Raw genomic sequence first — 12,435 nt, 5'->3', positions numbered from 1 at the left:
TTACATTCTTTCTTGTGTTTTGGCTCAATTATTGCTGCGGAGGATAAAGTTAGCCTAAATTTTTAAAAAGATTTTATTCATTTAAGAGAGAGCGTAAGTGTTAGTGGGGGAGGGGCAGGGGAGAGAATCTCAAGCAGACACCACTGAGCACGGAGCCCCCCGCGGGCTCCATCTCACGACCCACAAGACGACCTGAGCCCAAACCAGGAGTCAGACTCAGCCGACAGAGCCACCCAGGTGCCCCTTGTTACCCTAATGTTTAAAAAAAATCCTACATGTTGTTTCTTTTTCCCAGCTGGATACCTGAAAATTTCATTATTTGTTCTTGAAATTCAGTGTCCCAGTCAGTGAATGAGTTATTTTGTGTTGTGTAGCAAATCACCCCGAACTCAGCCGTTTAAGACAATACACGTGCTGTCTCCAAGCCTCTGGGGTTAGGTGCTGGGCCAGACCCGGCGGGGCCCTCCGCTTCACGGTCTCCCCCAGGCTGAGGTGGGTGCTGGCCCAAGGTCCATGGTGTTATCTGAAGGCCCGACGGGACAGGGACCCACGCCCAGGTTCACGGGGTGGTCATTGGCAACTCTCAGACCCTTGTGTATCATGGGCCTCGGGCCTTGGTTCCTGGCTGCTGGTGCTTGCTGTGTGGGCCTCTGTCTCCCGGCCATTCACGCCTTCAAATGTGTAGGCTGGGAAGGCGCCAGCCGGGTCCATTGATAAGGGAGTCCCGGTCTCATTCCTCTCTGTCCTCTGTGCCGAGCCTGGGCGTGGGCTCTGCTGTGATGCTGAGCTTGCTCTGACCCTTCGGAGTGGCTCTCCCAGGCTTCTCTGGGGTTCCGGTCAGGTTCTGGTCAGGTCCCAGGCTTCTCTGGGGTTCCGGTCAGGTTCTGGTCAGGTCCCAGGCTTCCCTGGGGTTCTGGTAAGGCATCGGGAATCCTCGTTTGATGCCTGGCCCCAGCGGCCCTCTGGGAGGTAGATCAAAGCTCTGGTGCTCAGAGTCCTTCTACCTACCTTCCCATTGAGCTCCTCTGGCCTTGAACAGACTCCGTAACGGGGTCGTCACTCACCTTCTCCGCTTCTCCCTGCTTCTCCCCAGCAGCCCCTCCACTGGTGCCCAGCTAGGAGTGGGAACAAAGGACCCCCACTCAGTCTACTCCCCCAGAGATGGGGGCTTTGGGGAGGCTGAGCGGAGAAGCTCTGCCCTCCAGAACTATCTGTCTCTCTCTTCCTTCCGCTACCAGTATGCCACGTTTGTGTCATTAGGTTTTGTTCTTGGGTGAAAAACAATTTGTTTCCGACTCACTCCTTCTCCCTTCTGGGGGGAAGGGAAGTCAGTGGTACCGTCCAGCTCTCTGTCTGTGCCCGGGAGTTGCCCCAGACGATGGGTAAGGCCCCTTCCAGCCTGAACGAGATCCAAACTCAGAGTCTCTACCCACCTCCAGGTGCCCGCTCAGCGGTCACCATGGCCTCAGCCTCTGGTAAGGGATGCCACCCCCTTCAGCCCTGAGGACTCCAGAGCAAGGACCCAGGATGGGGGCATCTATCCCGCCCGCTGCCCACGGGGCACAGGGAGGAGCTGGCAGGCTCAGCCACCATGTGTGGCCACCACAGCTGTGGTCAGGGGCAGCTGAGGAGCCTCTGGCCGCTGGGGTGGCCTGGCAGCTGGGCTGTGCAGGTGCTCCAGCTCTGGGGGGCCGTCCAACAACCTGGTCCTGGGGGGGTTTTCGTTGTCTTGCATCTTGAGCGGGAGTAGACAGCCTTGCCAGGGGCTGCTTGGAGAGACCAAGAGGGACCACCTGCCCTTCCTCTGAGGGCCGTGCCTCACCCCCCACCAGGATCTAGCAGGTTTCTCTTCCTGGACGGGCAGCAATGCCCACCTAGAGGGCCGCAGTCTGCTGAGTCTTCCAGGAGGATGGCAGAACCCAGCCTGCTCACGGCCTCACTCCCTGCCTGCCTGCCTCCCAGGCCGCTGGCCCCCCAGGAACTGAGCAGGGCCCTCACGCCCTGAAGCCAGTCCCTGCAATTACCGGTTGGCAGGCCGAGGGGCAGAGTGTGCCAGCCGGCCTGGCAGCTTGCTGGCGGCCAGCGTGTGCTGGGGCCTGTCCTGCCCAGCTTAGCCGCACAGGGCATGGAGCTGGTCCGAGGGAGGGGAAGCTCGGGTCTGAGCTCTGTCCCCGTCTTCGGAGCCCATGGGGGGGTGCTTGCTTGCCGTCCCCCTTCCTGGAGAGGCCTAGTGTCCGTGCAGTTCAGAGCTCAGTTACGGCCGCTGCGGGACAACAGCCCCTCCCCGCCTTCGGGCTGAGCACCCCCTCCCCGCAGGCATTCTGCCTTCCCTCTGGCTCCCTCCCCACGCCCACCTGTGTGTGCACAAGGACAGGTGTGCACGTCCGCGAGGCCACCAGAACACACGTGGACCCGCTCACTCGCCCGCAGGTCGGCCCCGGCACAGACACCGCTGTCTGCCGACACACGCCACACGCGGCAGTGCTCTGAGTCATCACTGTTGGCTACGCAGTGCATGCTTGCGGTGTGAGTTGTGTGTCCCTGGTTATGCGTGTCCACGTACGTGTGCAAACGTGTGCACGGTGAGGTCTCGCACACACATGCATCTGTGCACACTCGTGTGGCTGCAGCGTGTGTGAGAACGTGTGCGTGAGTCACAGCAGGCGCGTACGGGTGTGAGCGCGTGTCTCTGGCCGGGGTGACTAAGGCCGGGACATACATCATCGCTGCTCCAGCCACAGGGGCCGTCTTGGGTCTGAAACGGGGAAGCCGGGGGCTGGGGGGCTCCAGGCAGCGTTGCCAGGCCCTCTCTCCCGGGAACATGAGTCGGGTGCAGGGCGCTGCAAGGTGCTGAGGGGACAAGGGCAGGGTCAGATTTCCCTTTTGCCAGTCCCCTTGGGGGCCAGGGTCAAGAGGCATGGTGGGGCCTGGGAACCGGGGAGGAGGAGAGGGAGGCCTGGAGCAGGTCAGCCGCGGCAGGAGGGGGGCTGATCTGAGCGATGTTAGGGAGCAGAGTGGACAGCAAGCCTGGAGGACCCACACCCCACGTCCAGCTCCAGTGACCGCATGCAGCAGGCTTTCCCAGACGAGAGGCAGGCACGATGGGCTGCTGGGGGCAGCCTGTACTGGGGTCTGTCCTGGCTGCTGGCGCAGCCGTACAGGGTGAGTGCAGGGATATGGCAGCCGGGAGGAGAGACAGAGCTCAGGACCGGCTGCTGAGAGGCGCCCGGGGCCCTCTGGGCATAGGAGGGCATCCAGGAGGTCCTGGGGCTGAACAGCCGGCCAGACAGGGGCCCTTTGGCTGGGGTGTTTACTTGAGTCTGAGTCGGCCATGGGAGCCCCTGAGCTCCAAGACCCCATTTGCACTCAGCGCACGGGGGACACAGGGGCACAAGCCGAGGGAAGCCCACTGCCCTCCGGGTCGGGGAAAGCAAGGCCCAGAGAGTGGTGACCTCCCAGGTTCCCTGGGCAAGGCAGGTGGGGCTGTGGCTGCCCCTTCGTGGGCGAGCCCTCCTGGCGCCTGGGGAGCCTGTGTAATTACGAGGCCAGGAGGCAGCCGCTTCCCACTCCCCACCCGGCCTTTGCCCTGCCAAGCCGCACTGGGCGGTTGGGTGGCTGGGCGGTTTCCAGGTGTGTCTCAGGAAACCTGGCACCCCTGGTGGCTTGCGGCCGCAGCCTCTCTCCGCAGGCTCTATTCTGGGGTCGGGCTCCACCCTGCTCCAGCTGGAGGAAGGAGAAGGCATATTTCAGTCCTGTGGGCATGGGGGAACCGGGGAGAGACACGGGCACCCTGCCCAGGGTGCGGGGTGTGAGGACAGGACGCATGGCCATCCAGGTGGCTCAAGGAGGGCCATGAGAGTGGGCTGGCTTTCATGTGGCTGCAGGAGGCCTGGGTGGGACCCTCTCAGGCTGAGATGTGGGTCTGAGACCTGCCCCAGTGACTTCCCGATCCCCAGCCTACGGGTGCCCAGCTACGGGCTGCAGAGGTCCTCGGTCTGGGTGGAGACGGGGCTGGTTGCATGGAGGGAGCTCGCTCTGCTGCCCCCAGCATGGCGGTCTCCCAGCATGGGGGTCCATATTCCAGCTGCTTGCCTCCTGGGGAATCCTGCCCCTTCTTCTGGGCTCTGCTCCGTGCCACCTCCCCGCAAGGCCGCCCCACCCTGGGCTTCCCTCTGACTCCCCTTTGCCAGTTTTCCCTTGCAGAAGGCCAGAGTCCGGAGTGAGGTTCTCCAGAAAGGGGCTTGGTGTGCAGGCCCGGGAGCTGGGTGTAATGACCCTCGCCTATGGAGGTGGCCCAGAGGGTGAATGGTGGACGTGCCTGGGGTGGGAGGCGCAAGCCAGCCTCCTGCACTTCCTCTGCCCTGGGTGTTCGCTGGCCTCCGGGAACCAGAGCGCGGTTTGCCCTGGGCACAGCCCCGTGACTCCAGGAATGACTAATTCCGCTCCAGCAATAAGCTCTTGGAAGCTCTGAGAAATGACTTTACCCCCTTGTTGCTGCTTCATTAAGCTCTTCCTGAGTGAGTGGAATGAGGGCTGTCCTAATCCCCTGGCATGGGGCAGGGGGCTCAGGGGGCTGGGCAAGACAAGCCACAGTGGCCACCCCCTGCCCCGGTCACCGGCAGACCCTGGGGTGGGGCAGGTGGCAGGGCGGGTGTGGTGGTATAGGACGGGGCCTAGAAGTCCTGGGCCCCTCCTGCTGGGCCTCAGGTGGGACTTCAAGGCCTGGGCCTGGGGGCCATTCATCAAGGCTCGGGGCCCAGCCCTGTCCTCTGGGTCCTGGCTGGCAGCCTGGCCAGATGGGAAGGTCGACCCACCCTGGAGGCCGCCGGCACTGCAGACGGGGTTTGGCCTCTCTTCCCCCACCAATCTCGCCGGCCCCGTCTCTCTGCAGGCGGGAAGAGCCAATGCATGGGGTGTTGGTGACTGGGGTCCTTGTCCACAGGTGTTCCTGGTCCTCGGGGAGCTGCTTCTGTCCTGCAACTGGGCGGTGGTTGCTGACATCCTGCTGGTACGTGTGGGGGCTGGTCCCAGGGCCTCTTGAGGGGAGGGGGCTGGAGTCTGGTTCAGGTCTGGGAGGACCTTCCGAGACCGTGGGGTAGGGGACCAAGGTCATCCTGGTACTCTCAAACAGATCTACTGACCACCACCTCCAGTTTGCTGATGAGCAGGTGGAGGTTCAGAGAGGGCAGGTGCCCAGACCAAGGTCACACAGCATGCGAAGGCATCGAGCCAGAACAGGAGCCCAGGCTGGCTCTCAAGCACCCCCTCTTCCTTGACCACACTTCTCAGCAAGCCGGCTCTTTGGCCTGGGCTCCGGGTGTGTGGACGGGGGTGGGGGACTTCAGGGTGATAGCCACTGAGCTGGGGGGTGGGTCCGGCTCAGGCTGCAATGCGGCTGGTGCCAGCCCAGCATGTGATGCCGCTCTGCCCGGAGTGTGGCCCTCACCGAGCCTTGTGCTCTCTGTGTAGCTCCCCTGTCCCGCCTCCCGCCTCCTGTTAGATGTCAGGGGAGGACTTTGGATGCTGGCGAGCTTTGTTCAGGGCCCCAGACCTGGGCCTCATCCTGCCTCCTGAGGGGCTGGCATAGGGCAGCCCACACCCAGGGGAGCCAGGGAGCCTGGCGATGGGCTGAGTGCAGTCCTGAGGCAGCCGGGGCCAGGGCCTGGCCCACACCTGGACTTCAGCTTCGCCTCTGCCATTTCCTAGCCGCGCGTGATGTGGGCAAGCCACTCTGTGTCTTGGGCCTCAGTTTCCCCATGCGGACAATGGGGTGAGATACTCGTGGGTTATTGTGGGTGTGATGTGACAAGGGTGCCGGCCACAGCTCTGCCTGTTCCGTCTCCTGGCTTCCCAAGGACTCCTGTGCCCTCAAAGCTGAGTTTGAAAGGGCCATGCGGGCCTGCTTGATTACTGCTGTTGACGGAGTGGCTCACGCCCTGCCTAGACATTCTGCCCCCCATTCCACAGCCCAGGCTCAGCGGGTGAAGACAGTGCTGCCCTTTGACGCCCTGGGGGTGTATCAGCTGCAGGGCTGGTGGGTCTTTTCTGCTTCTCCCTCCAGGCAGAGGATCTGGGCTCCTGCCCAGACTTGGCTGCGACGAACAGCCTCGGGCCTCAGTTTCCTTCCTGTGAAGAGAGGTGTTTATGACCAGCCTGGTGGGGTCAGCCGGGTGGCCTTCAGAAGAGCTCTCCGTACTCGGGAATGTGCGGCCAACATCTAACCTGGGGCTGCCCATTTTAGGCATGGGGACCTTAGCTACCCCCCGCACTGGCATCTTGGGAACCCTGCAGCTTCCTCCACCCCCACAATGCCGCCTGCTTTCCACCCGGCAGCCCTGCAGATATGCGAGAACAGCACCCGTGTCCCCCCTGCCCACCCGGTGTCTGTGTTTGCAGGAATGATTAACCTCCAGGACCTTTGCAGGGCTGTGCCTGTGCTGGGGGCAGGGGAGGGGAGGCGTGGGGGTGTGGGGGTCAGGGCCAGCCAGCCGTGGCCTGACCCGGCTGGCTCTGCTGGGGAGCTGTCTGGAGCTGCCCAGGGGGCTGTGCTCCCTGCCATCCTCCCCAGGCTTGGAGGTAGCCAGTCTCTCCACCCCAGGAAAGCTTTCTGCTCCCCCTTTCCGGAAGCCCCTCCACGAAAGGTCGCCTTTAGACCCTGCGGGGGTCTGGGCTGACTGATCCTTGCAGTCCTTGGAGCTCAGAGAAAGTGGGAGGGCTCCAGGAGGGAGTGCTCTTGGGCCGAAGGCAGGTTGGGGACAGGCTGTGGGGGGTGGGCCGTGTGCCGCAGAGGGGCAGGTGTGGAAGGTGACAGAGGCCTAGAGTGCAAGCAGCTGGGCAGGGAGTGGGGTTTGGGGGGTAGCTGGAGCCCGGAGGATTGGAGGAAGCTGGTTTCCAGCACTCAGGCAGGGGGGTCCCTCAGGGGCAGGGAGGGTGGGACCGAGAGAGGGGTCTAGCGAGGGTGGGATCCGGGCTAGAAGCCTGCACAGGAGGGCAGGAGGCCCCGCGGTCCAACAGCTGGCTGCCTGCCCTGCCTGTCCCGAGGGTCGCCTGGCATCAGCCCACGACAGCAGCCTGCTCTCTGGCCCCCCGGTGCACAAGGAGAACCCAGGCTCTCCCTGGGGCAGAGATCTCAGGGGCTGGCTGGGCCAAGGGCTGTGGCACCTCAGAGAGCGTAGGAACCGGGTGTGGGGATCTCACATGCTCCTGATGGGGCGCTCCTCAGAGCACCCGGGGGGAACACCACTCTGACACAGCTGGCTCCCAGTCTGCAGACCCCCTGCAGGCTCTGTCCTTGATCCCATACCCCTCTGACGGAGCCCCAAGAAGCCCCTGCCTCCTGAAGGCTCATGAGGGAAAGGGTCTGGCTCCTTCACTCACCTCCAGCAGCCCCTCTCTGGAGGGTTCTGCTCCCTGGGAGGCAGGGGTCGTGTCCCCCCAGGCTGAGCTCCCGGCGCCCCTGACTGATGGCGTCTCCAGCTCTCTCGCAAGGCCCACGAGGGAGGCCTGGAGCTAGGCTCCCCAGGGTCAGCAGCAGGGAGTAGAGCAGAAGTGGAACTCACCATCTCTCCCAGATCAGGTCGGTCCTCTGGGGTCCTCCTCTGCCAATTTCCCCGGTCCCCCCTGAGGGCATCACCGTCCTGTTCTTCCTGCATCCCGGTACTTTCAGTGCGTCCCTGTTCTGCCCACCTGCCCATCCCATCCCCCTCCCCCAAACGCAGCTGGCTGTGAGGGCTGAGTGGGGAACACAGGAGGCAGGCTGCTAGGGAGTGCGTACCTGGTGGTTGCCGCTCTGATGTCCTGTGGGCCCTTGGCCGGTGTGGGTTATGCCCCAGGCTACAAAGGGAACAGCTCTTCTGAGAAAGAAGAGTCAGAAACAGAGGTGCTTTGTCTCAGAATAGAGTGGGCCTGCAGTTTTAGGAACCCAAAGCTTGTCCTAAAATTGCCAGCTTTGCCTGCTCCCCCCACCCCACCGGCGTCATTTGGTGGCAACAGGACAGAACAGGTTGGGGATCCACCACTCCTGCCCCCGATAGCAAGGGACTGGTTTGGGCCCAGCACTTCCCACGGGCATGGAAGGAACCTGACCGAGGGTCCAAGCCGCAGGCGTGGACTTCCCGGAGGCCTACCCTCCAGGACCAGCGGTGCGTAATCCCTTAAGTATGGGCAAGAAGGAGGCACAAGGGGCTGGTGCAAAGCTGAGCACAGCTCCTTCTCCGGCCTAACGGCAGGTCCCGGTGCAGTGGGGGTGGGCAGGTCCAGCTTCTCTGGCCGCCTGGACAGAGAGGCTCAGTGTCTGGCCCGGCCCCCCCCACCCCAGCATCGCCCATCCCCCTCCCTCTGCCTCAGCTGCGTGCAGAGCTGAGCTTGTCCTTCTCTCTGCCTTCCAAGCGTCCCACAGTGCACAGAGATCACAGGAAAGGCTCCTCCTTGCTTGTAACAGCAAAGCGGTCGACGGCCAGATCCTGGAAGAGCGGGCTAGGCTATTTCCTGGCAGGGTGACCCTAGAGAGGTGACCCACCCTCCCCGGGGAGAGTTCCCTCATCTGTGACATGGGGATTGTCATCCTACCTCCCTCTTGGCGAGGCTGAGTGGATGTAGATGGGCAGGAGATCTATAAGGCGCAGACAGGAGACATTTCATACATGTCACATATATTCCATCTTCTTGCCTGGGCTCAGGTTATGGACACCTAGGTCTTGGGGAAGGGTCTCTGGGGGGAGTACCTCCCGTTGGGATTGTGTGGCCGCTGCTTGAACCCCTCCCCTGGCTTCCAGCTGGGTTCTACTGGCCTCATCCACTTGGCTGACTTTAAGCAGGTCCCCTCTGAACCTGGCGCCCTGCTGTGCTCCAGGGAGCATGAGGGAACGTGGACAGGGGCCTTGCTGCCCAGACAGTGTGGGGGTAAGGGGAGGACAGGGTGGGGGTGCGCATTCAGTTGGGGTACACACAGGGGCTGTAGGGCAGGCCCCCGAAATCTGGGAAAGTCCATCCTGAACGACAAGTAGGGATGCTCCTGCTGGGCCAGAACGGGGAAGGCTGGTCAGGCAGAAGGGTCTGGAAGTGTTCTGGGGCCGGGGCATTATTTCGGTCTGCTGTCCACAGGAAGAATGGTAACGAACCTGTCCTCCCAGTAGGTCCCCCTGTTTGGGGATGCAGAACCTGAGGTCACACAGCTCCTGAGTGGGGGGCCTGGGATTGGAGCTCAGACATTCTGTTCCAGAATTCATACCCTCTTCCAGGCGTTGCGTGGGGGTCTCTTCAACAGGGCCATCTTTGGTCTCTGCCCAGTGTGGCCTGAACTTCCCTAGAGAAGGGCCCAGCCCTCTGGGCCCCGCCCGGGCACCCACGCGTGCCCATGCGGGCCTGCACTCCTGCCTCCTCGCCCTGAGCTGGGTTACCCCGTCTCTTGAGTCCCAGCCCGGCCTGGTCCCTGCCAGCCTCACAGCAAGCCCTGGAGGAGTGGGGCCTCATCCCAGGCTGTGGCATCCCCAGCCCTCGGAGGGGCCTGATGTCCCGGTAGTGGGGCGTCGCTGACTCCCTGTGGTCCCACTGACTTGGCCAGCCTGCCTTAGCTCCCGGGCAGTCCAGGCGGGAGCAGGAGGCGGGACGGAGGGGCACCCATGCTCTGCCCTCCTCTGGAGCTCCCCTGACGCCCCTGTGTTTTGCAGTCTGTGGTGGTGCCCCGGTGCCGGGGGACAGCTGAGGCGCTTCAGATCACGGTGGGCCACGTCCTGGGAGATGCCGGCAGCCCTTACCTCACTGGACTTGTAAGGGGGGGTTCCCAGAGGGGACGGGGGCAGCTGCTGCAGGCCGGCAGGCAGACGGGCAGACGCAGCCTGTCTTTGCAGATCTCCGGCACCCTGAGGGCCGCGCGGCCCGACTCCTACCTACAGTCCTTCCTCAGCCTCCAGTACAGCTTCCTGGGCTGCGCCTTCGTCATAGCCCTGGGGGGCGGCTGCTTCCTGCTGACCGCACTGCGGCTGGAGACGGACCAGGCCCGGGCTCGGCAGCCTGGCACAGGTACCCCCAGCCCTCACCCCCGCCCCGCCAGGCTTGGGGCTACGCCTCACGGGAGCGGCACAGGCCGCCCCGAGCAATCTCACTTGTTAATTTGTCCGTTTGTTCAAAAGTGGCCATTAACCCCCTCGTCCCCCCAGCTATGTGCCAGATGCGGGGGGTGAACACCCAGGGTGCTCTAGGGCAGAAAGACAAGAAACAGACGGGAAGAGCAGAAGACCTGGTACGTTCAGGGTGATCAGTGCTACGTACAGAGAGGCGTAAAGTAGACCAGGGTGGGAGGAGGAACATGTGGGCGCGGCTTTCAGCTCTTGAAAGATTGTCCTAAAGGTCTTCGATGCACAGGTGACCTGGGAGCAGAGGCTTGGAGGAGGTGAGGCAGGGAGCCATGCAGCTCTCTGCGGGGAAGGGGCTCCCGGCAGACAAACAGCCAGTGCAAAGGCCCTGAGGTGAGCCTGTGGCTGACATGTCTGAGGCCTGGCAGGGACTCCAGTGTGGCTGGAGTGGGAGCAAGGGGGACAGTGGTAGGGATGAGGCCAGAGCAGGCAGCTAGGGGTCTTGTAGGGACCATGGCCTTTACTTTGAGAGGAAGCCTCTGTGCCGTTTCCTGTAGACAGGCCCCGAGGTGTTTTATTTATAGTGCAAAAGCACAACTGTGGTTGCTGTGTGCAGAACAGACTGGAGAGGTCAGCGTGGAAACGGGGGCGCAGGACACTCTGTGTCATCAGGGGAAGCAGTGGGGCTGGGACCTTGGGGGTGGCCTTGAAGGTGAGGAGAAGGAGTCACATCCGGAGCTCGTTCTGAAAGCAGAAGTGAGGGGTTTCCTGGCCTGGTCCCAAGGCACCTTCTGCCTCCCCTTCCCTCCCATAGGGACCTCCGACAGCAAGGATGCCGAGAGCCAAGCCCTGCTTTCCAGTACAGGTTCCGTCGCCGAGAACCTCTGAGGCCCCCACGCCCCGGCGAGGAGGTCCCACTCCCCCTGCTGCACCCCTCCCTCCGGCCCCACAGCCTCAGTGCCCCAGTGCCCATCTGGCCCAGGCTCCAGGACCCCGGCTGAGCCGCACCTGCTGCAGCTTCACACCCAGCCGGGGCGCTGGCCGAGCCTGTGGGCTGTGGATTGAGCTATCCGCACCCTCTGCGGGAGGCCTGGGCCGCTCCAGCCTGGGGCCCTGCGCCTGGTTCCCTGGGCCCTGATTCAAGCGTGGCCTGCACAAAGCCCATGGATTTCTGAACAACCGAGTTATTCAGAGCCTCCAGGTGTCTCTGCTGGGAGTGGGGGCAGGAGAGGAAGAGGAGGGCTGCTCCCCAGCCAGGACCACTCCCTCTGCGGGTCAGGAGGGCACAGGACACCCCTTTGCCTGGGTCACCCTCTGAACAGAAAGGGGGGGTGTTGGAGGGGGGCTTCCACTCTGGTGCTGCTGTGACTTCAAGCCCCCAGGAGAGGCACGTTGGACCCCACAGGGACTCAGCTGCCCTGGGACCAGGCGGGGCTGGGGAGGCTGCTCCATCCCTGGGGCACAGCGTGTGGGCCGGGCTGGCTCTGCGGGACTCGCTTGCCGCTGGGTTCGGAGCAGCTGGGCGCAGCAGGAGCCCAGCAGCTTCCAGGCCGGCAGCGCCGGGGCTGCATGTTCTTCCTGCCCCAGGAGCAGGAGCGTCTCTCCACCTCCCCTGGGGCCTGGCCAGCAGAGGCCTGCCTCCCGGCACCAGACTCACGCACCCCTCCTGACCCTTGCTTGCTCTGTGCTCGCCTCCCTGCTTGCCTCCCTGCCCCTACTGCTGGAGGGTGAGCTCTGGGTGCTGGACCCTCCAGCTCAGCCCCACGTCCTCAGCCCTAACCCTCGGGAGTGGCTACCCCGAGGCTGAGCAGCCCCTCACCCGCAGTTTCACCCTTGGAGCTCACAAAATGGGCTGCTCCTGAACTTGTGAGTAACAGCCCACACCTAGTCACACTGTATGCAGGGGTTCCCACATCTCCAAGCAGTTTTCTCCTACCCCCAACTCGTTTCTAACCCTGTGTATCCGGAGATAGGGTCAGAGTCCGCCTGGGAAGGGCTCAGTCCTACAAAGCTGCTCCCCCAGTCCTGCCCACTGGACGGGCCAAGCACGGGTGCTCGACGTCAGCTGTACCCCTGAGTGGCCAGGGGCAAAAACCCAAGGTCCCCGAGCCCCCTTTAGGTTCTGTTAATTGGCTAGACCGGCTCACGGAACCCAGGAAACCTGTTTCCTCGCCAGATCACTGGTTTATACTAAAAGGTGCCACTCAGGAGCAGCCGGCAGAAGCGAGGGCCAGAACGCGCTGCGGGGCAGGGGCAGAGCCACGTGCCCCCTCCAGAACCCCATCCACCCGCATCCCCACGTGCCCACCCTGTCGCTGTTGGCTTTCGTGGACGCTTCATTACTAAGACACCATTGATTAAC

The 12,435-nt window shown here is 63.2% G+C and overlaps 1 protein-coding gene across 11 annotated transcripts in view; it reads left to right on the top strand.

The window, feature by feature from the left end:
- The window catches only part of SPNS3 (SPNS lysolipid transporter 3, sphingosine-1-phosphate (putative)), a 33,894-nt gene extending 21,459 nt beyond the window's left edge, over positions 1 to 12,435 (top strand). For 10 of the 11 annotated variants that reach the window (XM_059380028.1, XM_059380027.1, XM_059380025.1 and 7 more), the window contains 4 exons: positions 4,943 to 5,008; positions 9,669 to 9,767; positions 9,849 to 10,020; positions 10,888 to 12,435. In XM_059380028.1, coding sequence (XP_059236011.1) covers positions 4,943 to 5,008; positions 9,669 to 9,767; positions 9,849 to 10,020; positions 10,888 to 10,961 — 411 coding nt within the window. In that variant the 3' untranslated portion in view covers positions 10,962 to 12,435. The remainder of the gene's footprint in view (positions 1 to 4,942; positions 5,009 to 9,668; positions 9,768 to 9,848; positions 10,021 to 10,887) is intronic. The other variant, XM_059380029.1, reaches the window with a different exon arrangement.

The sequence above is a fragment of the Mustela nigripes genome, chromosome 16, assembly GCF_022355385.1.
Source record: "Mustela nigripes isolate SB6536 chromosome 16, MUSNIG.SB6536, whole genome shotgun sequence".
Classification (NCBI taxonomy): Eukaryota; Metazoa; Chordata; class Mammalia; order Carnivora; family Mustelidae; genus Mustela; species Mustela nigripes.
Note: the sequence above shows the minus strand (reverse complement) of the source record. Positions and strands in the feature narration are given on the sequence as shown.